The 21,607-nt window shown below is 48.3% G+C and overlaps 8 protein-coding genes across 8 annotated transcripts; 1 reads left to right on the top strand and 7 right to left on the bottom strand.

Annotated features, from left to right (window-relative positions):
* Positions 1 to 6,144: 6,144 nt before the first annotated feature.
* LOC1277686 (thioredoxin-like protein 4A) lies at positions 6,145 to 6,896 on the bottom strand. The gene is made up of 2 exons (XM_317168.2): positions 6,682 to 6,896; positions 6,145 to 6,574 (listed from the first exon to the last, which is right to left on the bottom strand). Exons 1-2 carry the CDS (start codon positions 6,757 to 6,759, stop codon positions 6,224 to 6,226), a joined length of 429 nt encoding a protein of 142 aa, XP_317168.1. The 5' UTR covers positions 6,760 to 6,896; the 3' UTR covers positions 6,145 to 6,223.
* A 317-nt stretch (positions 6,897 to 7,213) lies between these two features.
* LOC1277687 (leucine--tRNA ligase, cytoplasmic) lies at positions 7,214 to 11,217 on the bottom strand. The gene is made up of 3 exons (XM_317169.3): positions 11,060 to 11,217; positions 7,592 to 10,955; positions 7,214 to 7,520 (listed from the first exon to the last, which is right to left on the bottom strand). Exons 1-3 carry the CDS (start codon positions 11,072 to 11,074, stop codon positions 7,312 to 7,314), a joined length of 3,588 nt encoding a protein of 1,195 aa, XP_317169.3. The 5' UTR covers positions 11,075 to 11,217; the 3' UTR covers positions 7,214 to 7,311.
* Positions 11,218 to 11,511: 294 nt separating this feature from the next.
* On the bottom strand, positions 11,512 to 12,578 carry LOC1277688 (trypsin-1). The gene has a single exon (XM_317170.3). The coding sequence runs from the start codon at positions 12,431 to 12,433 to the stop codon at positions 11,609 to 11,611; it is 825 nt and encodes a 274-aa protein (XP_317170.3). The 5' UTR covers positions 12,434 to 12,578; the 3' UTR covers positions 11,512 to 11,608.
* A 987-nt stretch (positions 12,579 to 13,565) lies between these two features.
* On the bottom strand, positions 13,566 to 14,679 carry LOC3291694 (trypsin-2). The gene has a single exon (XM_555167.3). The coding sequence runs from the start codon at positions 14,420 to 14,422 to the stop codon at positions 13,589 to 13,591; it is 834 nt and encodes a 277-aa protein (XP_555167.2). The 5' UTR covers positions 14,423 to 14,679; the 3' UTR covers positions 13,566 to 13,588.
* A 924-nt stretch (positions 14,680 to 15,603) lies between these two features.
* LOC3291693 (trypsin-3) lies at positions 15,604 to 16,604 on the bottom strand. Its single transcript, XM_061660152.1, has one exon. The coding sequence runs from the start codon at positions 16,511 to 16,513 to the stop codon at positions 15,686 to 15,688; it is 828 nt and encodes a 275-aa protein (XP_061516136.1). The 5' UTR covers positions 16,514 to 16,604; the 3' UTR covers positions 15,604 to 15,685.
* Positions 16,605 to 17,039: 435 nt separating this feature from the next.
* On the top strand, positions 17,040 to 17,945 carry LOC1277689 (trypsin-7). The gene has a single exon (XM_317172.5). It carries the CDS (start codon positions 17,067 to 17,069, stop codon positions 17,868 to 17,870), a length of 804 nt encoding a protein of 267 aa, XP_317172.3. The 5' UTR covers positions 17,040 to 17,066; the 3' UTR covers positions 17,871 to 17,945.
* A 611-nt stretch (positions 17,946 to 18,556) lies between these two features.
* On the bottom strand, positions 18,557 to 19,499 carry LOC1277690 (trypsin-4). Its single transcript, XM_317173.4, has one exon. The coding sequence runs from the start codon at positions 19,462 to 19,464 to the stop codon at positions 18,637 to 18,639; it is 828 nt and encodes a 275-aa protein (XP_317173.3). The 5' UTR covers positions 19,465 to 19,499; the 3' UTR covers positions 18,557 to 18,636.
* A 940-nt stretch (positions 19,500 to 20,439) lies between these two features.
* Positions 20,440 to 21,574, bottom strand: LOC1277691 (trypsin-5). The gene has a single exon (XM_317174.4). It carries the CDS (start codon positions 21,430 to 21,432, stop codon positions 20,608 to 20,610), a length of 825 nt encoding a protein of 274 aa, XP_317174.3. The 5' UTR covers positions 21,433 to 21,574; the 3' UTR covers positions 20,440 to 20,607.
* Between the last annotated feature and the right edge of the window lie 33 nt (positions 21,575 to 21,607).

The raw sequence follows: 21,607 nt of genomic DNA, 5'->3' as shown, positions 1-21,607 counted from the left end.
TATAGTGGACAACTGGTGCCGTGACCAGGATACACTGAGTATCAAACATGTTAAGCTACAGGTTCTCTTTTTTGTTGTTGTGCATTTTCCCAGCGTTCTCTCACGCCTGTCAAGGCAAAGGTTCTTCCTTCACTCGCTTCCTTTTCCCACCCCGCTTCGGCACACACACACACACGTACAGCCTGCCTAATGTCAACAGCAGAGCGGCGCGCAAACATGCATCCGCTCCGAAGCATAACGAATATTTAATCATAACAATACAAATACTCAATATCTAATCACAATCCCATCGAATCGAACCGTTCAATTTCATTCAAATGCCGTGCCGTGGAGTGTGCGGGAGAGAGCGTTTCGTCAAACAAAAAAGGGAGCTACCAACGTGCTACTACTGCATGCCTCTCGTATCCACTCAGAAACTGTAGGGAAAAGGTTTCCACTTTGTGATTGCATTACCCGCCCCGTGTTTGTTTTTTCCCTGTGAGCCATGTACGTGTTGTTAAAGTTGAAGATCGTTGAAAGTTATTCAACTGTGTGTGTGTGTTTGCTGTTTCGTTTTGGCTTTCCAATCGTTTTTTGATTATTGAAATCTGTACCGAGAAATGAAAGGCAAAGTAAGTGCACGGCCCACAACCAGCTCGTTGAAATGGAACACGTCGCGTCATTTCGCAAAATGGCCCATTTTGATGCCCCCTTTTTATCGATCGGCGGAAAAGAGGATGAGGGGGATGCCTTTGGTGTATCGATTCCGGATCGCCCCCCCAAACCTAACCGGGTAATGATACCGAGAGACACTATCGCCAGAGCCTTTCAGCCAAGGGTACATGACTTCCAACTTCTATTAAGAGCAAATAGCGCACACACTCACCCTCTCGCGGCCGCTTGTTGCCGTTTGTTCCTAAACGTTCGCTCTCGAAACCGCACCAGGAGAGTGGCATCTTCAGTAGCAGGACAAACACACACATACACACATATACCGGCACATGAAGAGGGGGAAGGGATGCAACACACAAGAAAAAAGGAAAAGCACAAACATCACCACACACACACTCTGACCGGGCAAAGGACCGCATCTAGAGGGCGGAAGACAACCAGACGGGCAGGGAGAGTGGTTCCGAAACGAAACTTCAATCACTTAAGAGCTTTCGTAGTCATTATGCCTAAGCAAACAAGCCAACGACATTCGGGTGCGAGAGTAAACAAGCATCATCCCGTGTTTCCCGTGTGCTTCCCGGGCGGACTGTCCTCGGTACTTAAGATGATATTGCTGCACCATCACCACCACTACTGCCACCGACAGAAGACAGAAGACCCAGTCGTCAAGCCACATGTTCCACACTATTCTTCACTTAGCAGTAGTTTGATGTTGACGCTGGGGCACTGTGCAGATGCTGTGTGTGAAGGTACACTTTTACCCGTACAGGATTCGCCTAATTTCCAGGTCCGCCAGATCCTTCATTAGACTCTGTCTTCCACGCCGCACCGCGCAGCGTTAGTACATCTTAATCAGATACCTTTTTTGCACAAGCGAAGTGAACGGCGAGACCCATAAGTAGTAACATCTTCTCGGCGGTGCCACGCCATCGCACGAGCCACATGCTTGCCACGCTTGTAGTCGTCTAATTGCCCCAACCTCTCTATTCCAACCGACGGCAAAAGAGTGTAAGTTAACGAGTGTGCAGGGGGGAGTGGGGGTTGAAGCACGATGGCAAAACCCCGGAAGAGGTGTTAAGTATCAACAGCGTAATTACATTCACCCCCTTCAACCGTTGGAGCTCGGCGTAAGTCTCGCAAGAATCCCCGGCAGACGGGAAAAGCCAAGGCAACTCCGTATGGGCGTAGCATGAACGCTTCCTTCGTCTTCGTGGCTTTAGCATGCAACAAGTTCCGCTTAATCAAGTACAAACAAGGGCTTCAATACTTTCAGCGCTGTGAGTGGCGAGGTTTGTGGGGATGAGAGGTTGTGTGTGTGCTTTATGGTTATGCACTTTTAATAATATTTGCTTGATCGTGATAGACTAAACCAATCATTAAATTCGTCCAAGTCCTGTGGGTGCGAGCGTGCGTGTCGTCTGGGAGGGCTGTTGGGTTTTAATTGAGCCGTTTTAGAACCATAATGATAATTAGTAATGATTGAAAGAGTAACCAACTCAGGCTGACATGTAGATTGCATACTTTACGGCGAATTTGTAAAGCTATGCAATTAGCGCCGCAAGACGCCTACAATTATGCAATTTGCACCACGAGACCACTTCATTGTGAATCGTTTAGCGATTCTTTTGATTATTTTGATGAAATTAACTCTATCAAGGTGTTGACTCTATGAATAAGTAAATTAAATAAATTTAAACACATAAAGTTCCTTTAACTTTTCAATAAATTGTGTTAAGGCTCCTTAGCCTCTTCTCACTAAGCCTCCCAAAACGAGTTCTAAACAAATTTAAAGTACCTTAATCTTCCCTAAAATGTATTTCTTCTCTTTTCATTCTTCTTGGGTAATGTAACGTTGACGGGAAGTACGCAAAAAACGAGCACCCGTTATCATCCTTTCCGACCGTTCACCGACCCCATCCCCAGCTCATGAATGTCATGTTCTTTGATAATACCATTAAAGAAAGTTTGCGCCACCACCATCACCACCACCACCTGGTATTCCCACGCAGTTTTCCGCGTGAAAGCGACCAACCATCGCACACACACACACACGTTCTTTTGCTACGTCGTCGCCTACACGTAAGCCGCCTGCACGTCTTCATTTGGCACAAAGATGTTTCATCTTGGCATATTGAGCCGTTTGTGTACCGTACGTGCGCCTTCCTCCCCTTTTCTTTAAGGAACTGCCCTCTTTTCTCGCTCTTGCGATTCCGTTTCTAATCCTTCTTCTTGGTGGACGAGCCGTGTGGGAGAGCTTCCGGTTGAAAACGACGAAGCAATAACAACAAAAATGGTAAGAAAAGTCGCAACGTCTTCATGTCTTCCTAAGCTCTTCGACGGTGGTCGATAATTCTTGCTCCATCCCCAACGGCACTACGCGGGTACGCTTAGTTGTAGTACCTCTTGTTCTTCTTCCCTCTCGAATGGGCCCAATGGCTCACACATGCTCACACACACACATAAGCGAGCAGTGAGGATTTGTTTCAATTTGTTCAGTTCTCTAAAAAAAGAAAAGGCACCACAACGGGATCTACAGCTTCGTGGAGGGGTGGTAAAAAGGCGACGGGCAATTTTAGATGAGTACATGCTGTGGCAGAAAGTACATGACATGCAGACATGAGAAGATGAGGGTTAGTTGACAAGCTTCAGCTTCGGCTGAGCATGAAAGCAACCGTAAGCAAGCTTAAATGAGTGTGTAAGTACCGGGTAACAGAGTGTGTGTGTGTGTGGGGGCGTTAGAATGGCTTTTGGGCTGATTTCCATCATGTTAAAAATCATGTTGAAGTCATTTTGGCCCATCGGGACTTAATGTGTCTGACGGTGTTTTCCGTTCAAAAAAATATCCTCTAAAAGTTTCAACTGCTCATACCGTCACATAAAACACATAAAAAAGAGTAAGTGTGCCATAAAGCGATTGCATACATTTTTTACATTCATATCGAGCTACTCACGTAACAGTCATTCAACCGGGACAGGGTATGATGTCGTCGACTCCACGACATAATCCTACGCCTAACGCCTACCCCAAAAATTGACTCCAATTTCTGCTACACAAAAGAGGTCACAAATATACCGCGCCGGAAGTAACGCTTCGTTTCGATCGGCACACCACACGTGAGCACCATTATTTGTTCAATTGAGTGTGAAACGCAGAATCAAATCAGTGGAAACACATCGTTAACGGAGCTCAGTTTCGCAATGCTGTTTCACTTTAAAGGGTAAAAAGGGAAGAGGTGGAGTGCACAAGAAATGGAAAATAGTGCACCACAACGCGTCCTTGAAAGTAGTTGACTTCTCCGCCACGCATGCATAAGATGATTAGATTCCTAGTGCTGATAGTAGCGCATTTCTCAAAAAACGATTTCTTTACCACTGCCAGTGACATTCTGAATTCACGTTCAATTTCACGTGTTACCAGTGTGCACTATAAAAAAAACGCTTTCAATCAACCGTCATCGCTTTAAAAAGTGCTTCCAGCACAGCAATCCAACCTACCGGCAGAATCATTCAAGCTTCCCTTCCTACGAAATGATAAATATTGATTTTCTCCTTTACCCGTTTGCACAAATCGACCCCGGTGGGTGTGTGTAAATGTATGCAATCCTTTCGACACCAACCTCTCTCTTTTTTGTTGCTTCTTTATACATTCCACAACTCTCGTACGCGGTGGTTCTGGTTGATTTAGGTCTCCCCCTCCGCCAGTAACGCCACCGTAACGCCTCGCGCCACGTGCCTCGTCACGCCCGTAACGCCCGCGCTGGGCGCCTCCACCGACCTGCTGCAAGATAATAATGATGAGCCTTCGAAACTCGGGAAACGGATAAGCTTTTTGGCCGTAGCAGCAGGTATGACTGCATCGAACAGCGTGTAAAACGAGACACACACACACACATACATCGTTGCTGTGCATACATTTTGAATCGAACCTCCTTCAGCTCCTCCTTTTACCATCGCGCTAACCTGCTATCCAAGCAAGCCGTTAAAGAGAGGGAGGGTTTTGGGTTTAAATGTCTGCAAAAGCGCCCTCGAAACGAACGGGGTGTGTAAGTGTGTGTGTGTGTGTGTGCGCATTGCGGGTATCATTCATCTGCCTGCCCTACAGGTATTCATTATTCATGGCGAAAATTGCACAAAAGCCATGACATGATTATTTAACTAATGTCATACTAGTGTGCGGCACACACGGGGGTACGGGAACAGGGCTGGGTGCACACACACCCTGTTACATCGCGCCGAGCATATGTGGGACGGCGTTGTTCCACCCCCTACGGCTGCACAGACACAATCATTTGTCCATCTTTGTGCAGCTTCGCGATCCCATTTTCCCGTTTACCGTGTTTACGTGAGCGCGCGAGAGAGAAAGAGAGAGAACGAGGGAGAGTGTATAGTTCCTACCTTTCTTCGTTCGCGTACCAAGCAAGGCATCACCGACCGAGCACAGAAGCCAGTTTTTCAACTTCCTTTCGGATCCTGCCGACCGTGCTTCCTGCACCAGCGTTCCGGGAACGATGTCGTAAATTGAAACGTCTTCTAACTTAAACAGCACCACCACCCCATTGCCAGATGCTCGGAAGGATAATGTTGTGTGTCTGTGTCTGTGTGTGTGAGTGTGTGTGTTCGTGGGAAAAGGGGTTCCCAGCAGCAGAGCGTCGTAGCCTGCTTTGCCGACCCGAACAAATCAAGAATGAAGAAATGAAACCGGTAGCCCGCTGGAGCTGTGTCCTGAGCTTTTTCTTCCTTTTCTTCTTCTAATGCTTGCCCGAATCCCTTGGCACAAGTAAGCATGACATCCGCATGAACGAATCTGATGGGATGCGAACGGTACGGCACACATGCGACGACGCTTCCAACGACTTGCTTCTATGACTCGATGATTATTTTCCCGTAAATTATTCATCCTGCAGCTTACAGGTGTGTGGACAGGAATGGACGGGCTGTGGAGGCTGTCGGGGTGGTTGTGGTGTTGCGGTGCACTAGGTGTGCTTTGGGGTGATGCTCGGTCCGAAATCATTTTTATGTTTCTGAGATGGCCGGAGAGAAAGCGTCTTAATAGGTTGGTAGGCAGCAGCGAACCCAGGAAGAAGGAAATGAGCGTATCAATTAATACGTGGGCCGATAGAGCGCGTTGTGGTCAAGGTTGCAGGATAAGCATGAATAAGGAAATATCACCGTGCTGAGTGAGTGGATGGGTTCGTGGAATGGCGGTGTCATTCATTTCTATTGCTTAATTAGGATCAATTATTGAATGTTTCCTGGATGGGACGAAGGCTGAATGTACGCGTAAAACAAGTTTTGGAAAGGACACTTTCGCCTCGTTGAATAGACTTGCATGGAGAAGTGAATTTTGGTCCAACTTTTGATTCTTCTAATCAATGCTTTAAAGCCACGTGTTGTAGAATGCCTGGGCCGTTACAATTTGAATAAAGTAGGACTAGTGTGATGATGACTTCGGATGAAATCTAAATAATCATTTCGTTCGTTCACTCTGCTCAGTTAATACTTTAAAATTAATCTTATTACAATCAGTACCTTATGCACATGGACACACCTCAACACACCAGCACTCTCCCCTCTAGTAACGATACTTGGTGGAGTAATCCTTTGGCGACACCACCAAACCACGGCCCTTGCGTGCCCCTCGATAAACCGTCTCGACGATGTCGATCATCTCCTGCTTGTCCTCCAGCGGCCAGTTGATTTTGTTGTTATTACCCGTCCCCAGATCGATCATGATGTGCTTGTTGCGGAAGAAGAACATCACCGTGCAGGGATCGTACAACTCGTACATCTTGTTAAAGTCCGGCACCGCCGTTATGTCGACCAGATAGATTACCGCAAAGTTTTTCACCTTCTCCGCAATGTTGTACAGCACCTCGTCCATCTTCATGCAGGTCGGGTCCCAATCGTGACCGAATCGAATGACCTAATGGAAAGAAAAACATGCGAAAGTTCAAGTTGGTCGGCTCACGGGGAAAACGAAAGATCCGGCGTCTCCGAAATTTCTAGAAAAAGGCTTGCGCCACCACTTACCACAACTCGGTCCTCCTCCGACAGGATGGCTTGATCCACCTGCCATCCATTGTGCAAATGTGCTAACATGTAAGACATCTTGAATTGTGTGTTTTAAGCTGTTTTCCACGGAGATATTTCACTTTATTTGTGCAGAAAGATTGTAAAAACCGCAGCAGAAAAGTAACAACAAACTGTGTGCTGCAGAACGTAAACAAACAATGACGTTTCCCGGTTGACAGATGAACAGTGTGCGACTTTTCATAAGCAGATAGGACAAAGCGAAAAAAAGATCTATAAATAATTAAATTAAAAAAAAAAACTACACAATTTGCAGTAAAAAACGTGTGTTATTCTAAGATTCTTAAAAATGATACTAAAACGATTCAATTTTCCTTTTAAAAACACTTCCTTCACATATTTAGTGCGAAAAATCCCGGGTTGCCTCATTCGAGCAGAGGAAGGTTCATGTATTGGATGCGCACAATCGAGCAGTTACCTTTGCAGGGTTCTTCTCACACGATTCGTGCAACAGAAAGAAGCATTCGTTTGATTTCTTTTGAAGAAAACTGTTTCATGTGCATGTATTTCATGAGTAATTCAAGATAAATTAAAGCGAGCCGTCATCATCACCCCGACGCCGATTTACCATCAATTGATAACGTAGATGAAGCTCGTGCCAATGTTCAGGTCCTTGAAACTGCCATTGCTAAGCAGCACTTGTTTCTTTTCCGGTTCGACCTTAAATTCACCCTCCTCGATGGTAACCTTGCCCGACCGGTAGTCCTGGAACGTGGGAAGACTGCGCGGTCCCATTACCGGGTCCTCGTAGCGCATAATTTCCAGCGCTGACAGATCCGCTACAATGAACGATAAACGATTTATTGTTAGTTTCTATTCAAATCAAACTCTATCTCCTCCAAACACTCACCTTTAAAGCCGATTTGCTTCGCAAGCTTCTCCTTGAGCGTTTTGCTCGTATCGCCATCGGACAGGTTCATCGTGACCGTAAACAGTCCCGACCGTTCGACCGGATTCTCTAGCGTGACCGTCACGAACGGCTTCACCGTAAACACGATGAACGGCACACCCGGCCGCACCTCTTCGCGCATCTTCTCCGGCGCGTCCGGTTCGTCCGTGTACCGCACCGTCAGCGTATCCAGCTCGAGCGTATTGCGCAGATACTCCGCATTCAGCCCCAGCACCTCACGCTCGTCAAAGTCGAGCGTTACGTCCATCGCCTGCTTGCCCGGTCCACCGACCGCTTCCACGCGCTCGCGCACCATCTGCGCGAACGGCATCACGCGCTTCATGTACTTCTTCAGCAGCTCCTTCTTGCCCAGCTCGGTCGCAATGATCTTGTTGTCGGGCAGCTTGCCATCGCCCTGCCGCTCGTACAGCTCGCGCATCGTGTCCAGCACGCACGATTGCCACGGTGGGAACGTTTTCGCCACCCAGATCGTACCATCGCTCGGTTTCGCGACAAGCGCCTTGTTCGACGCGCCCTTACCACCACCGGCCTTATGCTGGGTGGCGTTCTTCAGCGCCAGCCGGAACGAGTGGGCCGCTTCCATCAGATATTCCGAGCATTTGATTTTCTGCTCATCGATCGGCCCCACCGCCGGCCAGGCAGCGTGCAGGATGGACGTCTTGTTGCCAAGCAGATCGCACCAGATGTGTTCGGCCACGTGCGGACAGATGGGAGCAATCAGCAGCGCCTGTCGCTGGATAAACTCCATCACCAGGCTCGCATGCATACCGTTCGATCCGCACAGCTCGCGGTACTTGTCGCGTGCCGTCTGGAATTCGAAGAAGCCCGTGCGCAGCGCCTCCTTGAACAGCATCTTCCGGTAGTGCTCGTCCGTTTGCTTCGTCAGCAGGTTCATTTCGCTCGAAAACACCTGATCGTTGATGGAAGCATCTTGCGGGCCCTTGCGCAGCAGCGGTTTCGAGGCGAGCGTTTCCTTCACCCACTCGATGAACGTGTACAGCCGCAGAATGCCAGCGTCCGCATTCGTTACGACAAAGTTCGCATCCTCAATGCTGTCGCCCGCGTCCGCCAGACAGAGCCGCGTACCGTCCGCACTGAACTTGGCGATCGATTCGTACAGCGTCAGGAAGTTGCCGTCCGATTTGGACATTTTTGCCGAATTCAGCAGCAGATGGCCGTTACAGCGGACACCCTTCGGCCACTTGGAAGCATCTTTCGGCCAGATCGCGACGTGATTGTACAGGAAGAACGTCAGATGGTTCTGGATCAGATCTTTGCCGGACACGCGCAGATCCACCGGATACCAGAAGTTGAACTCACGCTTGAGCTGCTCCCAAGCATCCCGTTTCACGCGACTCTTGGCCGGTGGTTTCGCGTCGGCGAAGAAGATGTAATCCCACACCTCCGGCGTCATGTCTTCGGCGGTAATGCCAAGCGGGCTGGGTTTCTCCCCCCGGAACGAACCGGCCTGCAGCAGATGGGCGACGGTATAGAACGCCATGTAGATGGTGGAATCGGACAGCGATTCGATGAGCCACTGCTGGTCCCACGGCAGCTTCGTACCGAGCCCGTACGTACGGGAGCAGGCGTACTCGTGCAGCCAGTCCAGACAGTGCTCGAAGTTGCGCGACACCTCCTCGTGGAACAGTTCCATCGTGCGGAGATGCTCGGTCGTTTGCTTCTGCCACACCGCTTCGCCGTAGTTCAGGTACCACTGGTTGCACAGTGCCACCACACAAACGTCCCCGGAGCGTGACATGATCGTTTTCTCCGGCTCGTAGTACACGTCCGCCTCGTTCCGATCGACCAGATACTGCTTCAGATCCTTCTTCACGTCCTGCACCTTCTTGCCCTTGTGCTCGCCGACCAGCATCACGCCGTCGTAGAACCCTTTCAGGTAGACCAGCTCCTTCGCCTCGGTCAGCTTTTCGCGATCGTTCTGGCTCTGGATCTTGAACTTGTCGTACGCGTACACCGCACACAGATTGCCCAAACCGGGCACGTCGATGATCGGGATCGGTTGGTACGGCAGCACCATTTCGTCCGTAATGCCATACTTCTCCCGGAACGGTTGCTTCTTCTGCAGGTCCACCAGTGCGGCGTAGTCGTCCGGCGAATCGGACGGCACGGACGTTACGATGCCCGTTCCCTTGTCTTCCTTGATCGACAGCATGGGCAGCGCGTAGATGACCTTGTTCGAGGTGAGCGGTGCAGACAGCTGCAGTCCCATAATGTCCTGTCCGACCAGTTCGGCCAGCTCCTTGATCTCGCCCTCGACAGCGGTAAACCCTTGGTAGGACATGTTACGCGCAGCTCGCCGCGTACACACCCACACCTCCTGCTTGGCCGTCTCGAACGCGATGTACTTGATGTCGGGATGGACCCAGCAGTTCGTCTGTCCGTACATGGTTTCCGGACGGAGCGTTCCGCACACCAGATAGACCGGTCGCTTGCCTGCTGCGCTCGCCAGCTTGGACGGCATCTTCCCCGTCACCTTCATCTTAACCAGCGTGTACTCCTGCGGTCCAACGCCCTCCCCCGACGAACGGTCGTGATCCATGCACGGTTGTCCGTCCTTCGGCGAGAAGATCGTATGCCGCTTTCCGTACATAATCTTTCCGCGCGCCTTCAGATGATTAAACTGCCAGCGGACGAACGAATCGTAGAACGGGTTCGCATCGGTCGTGATGAACGTACGCCGCCAGTCGATGTGCGCACCGAGCTCCTTCAGATCGCGGATGGCCAGCGGAGGGAAGTAATCCAACCAGTGGTCCGTGTTGGCAAACTTGGCAATCTCATCGTCGGTCAGCCCGAGACTCTGCATGATTTGCCACTGGAACTTGGCCGTACCGGCCTTTGCCGTCGCTTTGCTCTTCTTGCCCTTGCTCTTGTCCTTCGGCACCACGTCGCGATCTTCCGGCTTTTCCACCACCGCCAGCGCTTCCTCGCGCGGAAACACCGGTGGACAGCCGTACAGCTCAATCTCGCGCTTCAGCTTGTCGGCACACGCCTTTATCGGCATGCCGGTACAGTGGAAACCGAGCGGAAACAGCACCTTCTTGCCCTTGAGCCGATGATAGCGCACGGCAAACTCCGCCTTCGACAGGGAAAACGCATGCCCCAGGTGGAGCCGTCCGTTCATGTACGGGTAGGGGAAGGTGACCAGGAACTTTTCATCGTCCGCCTTGCGCGGTTCCTTCGGTGCGTCCACATCGTACACTTTGTCCCGCTGCCAGCGTTCCTGGATTTCGCGTTCGATTTTCTGCAGGTACTCCACCTTGAACGTTCCCTTCCGTTCGTTCGCCTAACGCATGGAATGGGGATGGTACGCATAAATTATTACGATCGGAATGCAGCCCATTGCATCATGCAGCGTGGCGGGAGCGCATTGTGTGCACCATTACTCACCATTGTCGTTGCCATCCGTATGCCGCTTTGCGGGTCCGTATTTTGCGTGTTGCGCGAGTTTTTTTTCTACACTGTCGCCGCGGCGCCGGCCCACATGGAATAAAACGTAAGCAAACTTTGACAGCTAGTCGAGCAGTTGGCGCTGACAGCGAAATTGTCGAGCTCGAATGGAACTGGCGGAACGGGACGGAATATTCGTGGAAGTGAATTTGAAGAAGTTTATTCTTCATAAGAACCAAAAATACAAATTTATAACTAAATCGTGTTTCTTTACGCCTGGATAAATGTAAAAATGTTTATTACGAAGATGTGTTGGCACCTCCAACGTTGACAGAGTTTCGATTCCCAGCGAGGTCGTCTTCCCGTAGTGAAGATTGGCCATCCTTTCGCGTGATAGTAAACTATCTAGTAGGAATTACTTTTCTCCTTATTGAATTCAATTAACCCATCTGTTATGCGTTTTGATTAATGTTCTTTTATTTGTTCTGTTGTAGCGATGACTTTCGTTTAAATCCAAAATCCAGTACCGTTTTGAAGCCGAGATCCGTTTTAAACTCCACTGTTCTCGCGCACCCAGTCGCGGACGACTGCAACCCGCGAGTACACTCCCGGATAACCGGCCTGAGCGCAACCGTAGCCCCACGAAACCACACCAACCAGCTTGCCATCAGCAACCAGCGGACCACCGGAGTCTCCCTGGCAAGCGTCCTTTCCGCCCTGCTGGTATCCGGCACACAGCATACGATCGGTAACACCTCCGAAGTCACTGTAGGCTTTGTTGCACTCCTTTTGGTTAACGGTCGGCACGTTGGCAGCCCGCAGAACGGCATTCGATTCGGCCGCACTCTGGGTGTTGCCCCAGCCAGACACAGTCGTCATGGTTCCATCCTTCACCGATTCGTCCTGTTTCGGCAGACCAACCGGCTGCACCGCATCGCTGAAGGTAAGTTCGTCTTCCAGCTCCAGCAGGGAGTAGTCGAAATCGATGCTGCTGCTATCGTATTTGGGATGCTGCACGACGCGAGCAACACGAACCACGGTTCCTCCCGAAGCGTGACGCGATGTTCCCAGGCGCACGGTCAAGCTGGAGGTCGAGGCACCGGCGGTGCAGTGAGCGGCCGTAAGCACCCACTTGCTGGACAGGACGGAACCACCGCAGTTGTGGCGCTTGTTGTACTGGAGCGACACCTGATACGGTGCATCCGACACGTCGATCTCGAACCCACCGACAATGCGTTGGCCAACGGCGTACCGGGGTCGCGGGGAGAAACTCGGGCTCGGTCTTACAAGCCGATGGCGCTGGTTGGCCTGCGCCTCCGCGCAGGCAACTACCGCAACCAGCACAGCCAGGAGGATTGCAATCTTGTTCGACATCGTGTCCGGCACTCGTATGATCGATGGGAATGTAGATGCCAACTATATATACAGTGCGGTCAGTCCAGTTTCCGTGGCAGTGAACTTGTCCCGTTCGGCGGTATTAATTGATAGCGATATCAATTGCTGATCGCCCGAACCCACTCAGACAATTTCTCGGTTCAATGGTGTACTTGAGATGAACACGATAACACTACGGTACAATCTCTCCACTTAACATTGACTATCGTATAAGACGTCCGTAACTGAGGATTGACAGCAAACCCTCCGACGCACCTGAAAAGGCACTTGAAGAGTGTTTATCATGTAGTGCAAATATAGGATGTCTGACCACTATCAGGCACTTGGTGGCAATAATCCCGTGTCTTGTCGGGATCTCCACTATTTTGGACAACTTTAGTCATTCTACATGTTTACTTTTAGGATTAGACGCATTAGAACAAAGGGATTATTGTCGGCATTGCGGGTTTTTTTTCTGAAAGTACAAGCCTCTCTCGAATGGTCGTGCGACAGTTTTGAACAGTTCCAAGCTAGAGTGGGAGGCTTTTAACGGAATGGAATGGATTTCCAGTACCTGGTTCCATCCATGGATCCTCCAAGAGATTGTTTAGCTATAGGAAGATCGGCCTCTGATGGTATTGGATCTTAAATATGATAAATTTCTGTTGATTAAATTTAAGTTAAAGCTGAACGAGCGATCCCGTGGTAAATTTGTTAACTTGTGCGACATAACAAGTCGCACGACAAGGGTTCAAGCTCCGAAACAAGACCCTACCTCTTATGCGTAAGACTGACTCTCCAGTCCATAGATAATCAATGCCATGTTTATTAATAGTTAAGACGTACTACAGCTGTTGCGAAGAAGAACCAAGATGGATGGAATATTCTGCCTGTCTATATTTGTGACATCAATTGATCTACGAGACTCATACTACCACGTCTATCAGAAATCCAATTCTTTGTTGCACGAGCACGGACTGACATAGTAGAAGCTCACACGACTGCCCATGCTCGAGAAACGTTCCTATGTGCTTTCCTTGTAAGTGCTATTTATCTCTCAATATCTTTGTATCAAAAAGATCATTTCATTATTATGCAGTTCTTGTTTATTTATTCATTTTTGTCCGTACTCGTATGTTTCCATTTTCCCATGATTTACACTCCACTGTTTTCCCGCACCCAGTCACGAACGCTGGCTACGCGTCCATATACACCTGGATATCCTGGCTGAGCGCATCCATAGCCCCACGAGACCACACCGACCAGCTTGCCATCAGCAACCAGCGGACCGCCGGAATCTCCCTGGCAGGCGTCCTTTCCACCCTGCTGGTATCCGGCACACAGCATACGATCGGTGATTTCTCCGAACCACATGTAGGCATCGCTACAATCTTCATGGCTCACGGTCGGTACGTTGGCAGCCCGCAGGAAATCGCTAGACTCGACGGCACTCTGGGTGTTGCCCCAGCCAGACACGGTGGCCATGGTTCCTGGCTCGACAGGTTCCTCATGCTCTGGAAGTTCGACCGGTTGCACCATATCGCTGAAGGTAAGCTCAGTCTCCAGCTCCATCAGCGAGAAGTCGTAGTCGATTGTGTTACCATCGTACTGCGGGTGCTCGACAGTGCGCAGTACTCCGACAAGAGTACCTCCAGTAGCGTGTTCCGATGAGCCCAGGCGCACGGCGAGGCTGCTGGGATCCAAACCCTGGGTGCAGTGGGCAGCAGTTAGGACCCACTTGTTGTCCAGCACGGAGCCGCCGCAACGGTGGCTGTTGAAGTATTGCAGGGACACCTGATACGGAGCATCCGACACGTCGATCTGGAATCCACCGACGACGCGATGACCGTTGCTGCCGCGATGAAGCCGAGGCAGGAATCTGGGCAGCAGCGGATGGACCAAGTGATGCCGCCCGGATGGTTGTGCTTGCGCACAAGCGACCACCGCAACCAGAACAGCCAGCAGGAGGATTGCAATCTTGTTCGACATCTTGTCAGGCACTCGTATGATTGTTGGAAGGAAAATCGACGCCTTAAATACTATGCAGCGGTGCTATTTTTGTAACTAGCGAATTAACTAGATTATTTGATAGTACTATCAAATACTGATAGCATTACACGTCTTGCATTAGATTGTTCAACCCAATGAGCTATTAAGAGGATGTTCTTAAAATATTAATTTCTCTCTGTGGAATGTGCTTCAGAATCCGGAATCGTTTGAAATGCAGCTGGGTTGGATCATTGTTGTCATTGTTGTCTCATACAATGATCCAACCAGGGTTGTACGTCTCATGAGTACTTAAGTATGGGGAAGATCCGCATGTCCTATGAGTACTTCAGATAATAGTCTGAACAACAATGATGTGACGTATTATCAAGCTTTGATAAGGCAAATCAGATGCGTTTTTGCGATAGCCATATGTTATTACTGTTTTGTATGTTTCTGAAAGGCACGATCTATAAGATAGGCATATCGTCTCTCCTGCAAGGTCGGATAGGGTTCAACGCCCATCTGAACCTTCTCCCTTCCGTAGTGACAATTAGCTATCTGAGTGCATTGTTTAATTATGTCTAGTAGTATTGTATTGGCCCACACATGATGATCAGGTAGATAATTTACGCCAAAATCTAAAGAGTATAGTTTTAGGATCTTCTTCTCCTTTCTGGCATAACGACCTATACAGGCTTTCGAGACTTATTTAGTACCACGCAGTCGGATAGTCCCTCGCTACGGGGGACACTCCATACAAGGCTTATGATCTTGTATATAGATTATGAACTATTAATTGTGATAGCATCTGACTCATGATTAAATTAAAGTCATACCTTTTTAATTACCCTATATTGTTCGAAGAATCAGAGTGTATAATGGCATGTTTAAGCGTTTGTATGTTATGTCGGACGATCTGAATGTGTAAAATCCTTTAAGGTCGTCATAAGGCCAGAAGGTATGTGATAAACCCATGATGAGATGACAAGATGGCGTGGAGGAATTTCCATCATTAAATACGATCGCATTCCATCATTCCACACTCCTGGAGCAGAACAAGACCACAAAAAGTTGTTGTGGAAAAATAGGTATGTAAGTATGACTCTAAATTATGGGACTTTTTCGGATGTATTTAAATCTTCAACCATTGCTTTCACGGGTCATGTTAACACACCAAAATATATCATTTCAATTTTACAAGTTGTAATACTTTATTTCTGTTCAGTCTAGTAATGCGAAACCGTTCTACGTTCGGTGTACGATTTAGGCTCCACTGTTCTCACGAACCCAATCGCGGACGACAGCCACGCGCGCGTACACTCCCGGGTATCCGGGCATAGCACAGCCAAAGCCCCACGAAACAACACCGACCAGTTTGCCATCGACAACGAGCGGACCACCGGAGTCTCCCTGGCAAGCGTCCTTTCCACCGCGCTTGTATCCGGCGCACAGCATACGATCAGTGATTCCTCCCGACGAACTGTAGGCGATGGTACATTCCTTCTGATTGACAGTCGGTACGTTAGCCGCACGTAGAATAGCGTTAGACTCGGCTGCACTCTGGGTGTTGCCCCAGCCAGACACGATCGTCATGGTTCCATCCTCCACGGCTTCATCCTGCTCTGGAAGACTGACAGGCTGAACCACATCGCTGAAGGTAAGCTCAGTCTCCAGCTCCATCAGGGAGAAATCGTAGTCGATAGTGCTATCATCGTAGTTCGGGTGCTCGAGTACACGGGCAACTCGCACAACGGTTCCTCCAGACGCGTGTCGCGATGATCCTAGCCGTACTGCAAGGCTGCTAGGCTGCAGGTTCACTGTGCAGTGAGCGGCAGTTAGGATCCACTTACTGTTCAGCACAGATCCACCGCACCGATGGCTGTTGAAGTACTGCAGCGACACCTGATACGGAGTTTCAGACACGTCGATCTCGAATCCACCGACAATACGATGGCCTACATCGTAGTGGGGTCGCGGCAGGAATCTTGGCAGGGCTTGAACGGACCGATGTTGTTGTGCGACTCGTGCTTGTGCACAAGCCACCGCCACAACCAGCACTGCCAGGAGGATTGCAATCTTGTTCGATATCATCGTCTATCAGATACTCGTATGATCCATCAAAAGTAATGCTCCGGTTTATATATGATTAGAGAAGATTAATTGATAGTATTGTCAGCTGTAGATCGCACGTTGTGCTACGTCAGAGTTGTAAATCTTCGATACTACAACGTGTGTAGTACGCTATAAAATTGTTTACTATTATGTTTGGCTGAGGGTGCTTGAGCTAGTGGAATTCTTCCACTTCATAGTGGCTAGTTTGTAAAATTACTCGCTCGTGCTCGAAAATCCCTGATCACTTCAGATATGATCTAGTTGAGAGGTTGAGAGTCATGACGTGGAAAGCGTACTTGATAGAGAAAGCACGAGGATTTTGTTGACGCTTTTATTCTATGGAAGAGGTTCTGATATGTTTTGAATTATATTCCAATTCTGTCTTCTTGAGATTAAACTACCGCATCAATTACGCCGTTCGAATCATAATTGTTAGTTCTATCAATTAATCCTGTCTAAGTCGATCTAAGGTTCACATTGCATATAAATAGAGAACTTTACCTCTCCAACAGCCATACGAGTATTAGACACGATGTCCAACAAGATCGCAATCCTTCTGACTGTTCTGATCGCGGTGGTGGCATGTGCACGGGCACAACCATCACGACGCCATCCGCTGGTTCAGCCCCGTTCGCCGCACAGTAGCGGCCATCGTATCGTCGGTGGGTTCGAGATCAATGTGTCCGATACTCCGTATCAGGTATCGCTCCAATACATAAATAGCCATCGGTGTGGAGGATCTGTCCTGAACAGTAAGTGGGTCTTGACTGCCGCTCACTGTACTGATGGTCTGCAGGCGTTCACCCTCACCGTCCGGCTCGGATCATCGCGACACGCCTCTAGTGGCACCGTTGTAAACGTGGCACGCATCGTCGAGCACCCGAACTACGATGATAGCACTATCGACTACGACTACGCGCTTCTGGAGCTGGAATCAGAGCTTACTTTCAGCGATGTGGTTCAACCGGTGGCACTCCCGGAGCAGGATGAAGCAGTGTATGCCGGAACCATGACCAATGTCTCAGGCTGGGGCAGTACCCATAATGCTGCCGAGTCTAATGCCATTCTGCGAGCTGCTAACGTACCGACCGTTGGCCAGGAGAAATGTCGCGAGGCGTACTCGCACGACGCTATCACCGATCGTATGCTGTGTGCCGGATACCAGCAGGGTGGAAAGGACGCTTGCCAAGGAGACTCCGGTGGTCCGCTGGTCGCCGATAATAAATTGATCGGTGTGGTTTCGTGGGGCGCGGGATGTGCTCAGCCAGGCTATCCGGGAGTCTATGCGCGTGTTGCTGTCGTCCGCAACTGGGTGCGCGAGATCAGTGGAGTGTAAAATGTGGTCAGACGGACTTGACTGAACTGAAATTAAGCATAATAAATAGTATGAATGTGATAAACGAAATAATAAGTGTTGAGTTTTTTTCGCATTACACCTTCTTTTAATGTAAATGAGCAGTTAAATTATAAGTTCCCTAAGACTCATCAGTTATACAGAACAGTAATATTGCTTAGAAGTTTGCTTAGGTGTAAGAGAATGTTGTAGATCTTTCTAATATTTTATATTTGTTGGAAATGATGTCCGGAGCACAGAAAAGAATTTTTTATTTTAAAGCTAACTAGCCGTCAGTCAGTCATAGGAAAAAATCCTTTTGCTTATCTTCCGACAAGATTCTATAGGAGGAGTCAATTGAGCCGTGTATTGTGTATAATTACGCAGTATGAACCTTATAAATCAGTCAATCAGTTGTGTTATAACTTTAATTAAATTAAATCCGATAAATCCTATTTCGTGGTTCAGTAATTGACATGTTAATTATTAGAATGAAATATGACTTTGATATGTCTTGTTCCACCTAGTCTATTCAATAAATATTATTTATATTATTGACTAGTATTTTTAAAGTTATACTATTTTTTATGACGTAATATGATTGTGTTTGTTTGATTTATTTATGATTAACTACAGTTTCTCTTCCCAGATATAGAAGTAAAACTTCATTAATCAAAAACATAGCTCAATTTTTAGTTTAAATAGTTGATTTTTATTAATTCACTCATTTGATTATGACAACAAGGTAGTACCACTCCGAACATCTGCCTTAAACTCCACAGGTCTCACGAATCCAGTCGCGAACGACAGCAACACGCGCATAGACTCCCGGATAGCCTGGCTGAGCACATCCGGCACCCCACGAAACGACACCGATCAGCTTGTCTTCAGCAACCAGCGGACCACCGGAGTCTCCCTGGCAAGCGTCCTTTCCACCCTGCTGGTATCCGGCACACAGCATACGCTCGGTGATTCCTTCAGATTTGTGATAGGCCTGGTTGCACTCATCCTGGTTCACGGTCGGTACGTTGGCAGCCCGCAGAATGGCGTTGGACTCGATGGCGCTCTTGGTGCTGCCCCAGCCAGACACGATCGTCATGATGCCATCCTCCACCGCTTCATCCTGCTCCGGGAGTGCGATCGGCTGCACCTTATTGCTGAAGGTAAGAACACTTTCCAGCTCCAGCAGGGAGTAGTCGTAGTCGATCGTTTCCTGATCGTAGTCCGGATGCTGCACGATGCGCGCAACGTGGATAACACTTCCGCCCGACGCGTGGCGCGATGATCCCAGACGCACGGTCAAGCTTTCAGGTTGCGAACCGTCAGTGCAGTGGGCAGCCGTTAGGATCCACTTGCCGGACAGAACGGAACCACCGCAGATGTGGCGTTTGGAGCGCTGGAGAGACACTTGATACGGAGTTTCAGCGACATCGATCTCAAATCCACCCACAATCCGATGATTGCTAACGGTGTGATGGGGCCGAGGCAGGAATCGGGGCAGGGGATAGGGAACTCGCCGTTGGTGTGAAGCGTGTGCCTGGGCACAAGCCACCACCGCAAGCAGAACAGCCAGAAGGATTGTAATCTTGTTCGACATCGTGTCCGATACTCGTATGACTTCTGGGGAGAAATGATTCTCTATATATATGATACGATTGATTCTGATTTTCTATAAGTTTGTGATTCAGCTGGATTAACTGATAAGATCATGAATGATCGTTCTTGACAGCACGTGAATTTTGAAGATTAGGGATTTTCTCGCTGTTTTCATCGCAATGTGCTTAAGTGTGTTGAATCATTACTGTACTACGCTCATCATAATCCCACTTCACTGATCGATTCAAATGGTGCTAAGTTATGGTGGAAAAACCCATCCATTCATGTTTGTAATGGATACTTAAGCCTCGAGCATTATAAATAATACAAGTGCGTTGTTTTTGTAACAACGTCACGTTTTAAGCGGTAGTACCTGATAAGCATGAAGCTTAGGGTAATTATTCTTGTGAAACATTTATTTCATTTAAGTTTACTTGATTTTTTCCCCTGATCGGACCTTTGAAATGACAGACAAACAGTATATTATATTGATTTATTTTTCTCTTGAAATTGCTGAAAAAAGAATGATCCAAAAATGGAATCCACGTGTCTTGTACCTGATACTTGAGACCGACAATAAAATAATGGATTTTTCTGGCTATGAGTGTCATGAAATAGTACTGATCATGATTATATTTGTAAGTAACACGTGCATTGAAATGTAGGATACAACCCACAAAAAAAAAAATGAGAAAGGTAGAGTCCTAAATGTAGAGGAAAATATTACCTATGATATCGATACGTTGCCTGGTCCGGTCATACATTACATTTTTCCCATTCAGGCCAATTACGACACACATATCCGTTAAAGCATTGGTCACATACAGACTTATACGAGTTGCATTTGCCATATCGTCTGAAAATCAACCATTATTAGCGCTTGTAGTCCGACCTGAATCTGTTACGTTTGATTTTCTTTCTTTCTTAAATGAATGAATGTTGAGAAGTTCAACTAATATTCTTGATTTAGAAGATATTGTGTTTGATATTTTATTGATATCGGACTGCATTGTATTTATGCTTGCAATAACTTTCGTCTACAATTCTCGAAATTGTTATTCATGAGATATTTGTTCTACGAAAAAACGACGGTTCAACGAACATTCAACAATTAGATCTACGCAATGTGATACCGGATAGGTTCCTACACTCCACTAATCGTACGAATCCAATCACGCACACTTGCCACACGTGCGTACACCCCCGGATAGCCCGCCAGAGCGCATTCGTGGCCCCAAGAAATGACGCCGATCAGCTTACCCTCAGCAACGAACGGACCGCCCGAATCTTGTCGGCACGTATCTTGACCGCCCTGTTTGTACCCCGCACAAAACATTTGAGCCGTAATGCCACCGTACCTGGACTGGTAGGCTTTGTTACATTCCTGCTGGTTAACGGTCGGTACGTTTGTCGCTCGTAGAACATCGTTCGAATCGGCCTCACTCAGTGTTAAACCCCAACCAGAGACGATTCCCATCGTTCCTTCCTCGATCGGTTCATCCTGTTCCGGCAGTGCAATGGGTTGAACCTTTTCGCTAAACGTAAGCTCGTTTTTCAACTCCAGTAGGGCAATGTCGTAGTTGTTCTTGCTACCATGCATAGGATGAGGCACAATACGAGCTACACGTATGACCGTTCCGCCAGATGCATGTTCGGACGATCCTACGCGTACGGTTGGCTTCGAGGGTGCGTTATCGTTGATGCAGTGCGCTGCGGTTAGGATCCACTTGCTACTCAGGATAGAGCCTCCACAGTTATGGTCGTCGTCGTACTGTAGCGAAATCTGATAGGGTGCATCCGAGATATCGATCACAAATCCACCGACAATCCGTTTGCCAGCCAGGTATGGTCCATTCGGGGTGAATCTGTGCACTGGACGTGTAAGTTTATGGCGTCGCTCTGCGTGTGCCCGTGCACAGGCGAGTAGTGCGATTAGAACGGCCAGCAGGGTTGTAAACTTGATCGACATCGTGTCAGTTGTACTTCTGATGGCGAGAAATCATAAACAATATATAGTGGATGGTATATTGGAAACTGTTAATCTGATGTGATTAAATGATAAGGAAACTAAACAAAGATTTGCACAATGCTCCACGTAAAACCAGTAGCGCAATCCACTAGAATCGATGATCGATATTGTTTTG

The sequence above is a fragment of the Anopheles gambiae genome, chromosome 3, assembly GCF_943734735.2.
Source record: "Anopheles gambiae chromosome 3, idAnoGambNW_F1_1, whole genome shotgun sequence".
NCBI classification, from domain to species: Eukaryota; Metazoa; Arthropoda; class Insecta; order Diptera; family Culicidae; genus Anopheles; species Anopheles gambiae.
Note: the sequence above shows the minus strand (reverse complement) of the source record. Positions and strands in the feature narration are given on the sequence as shown.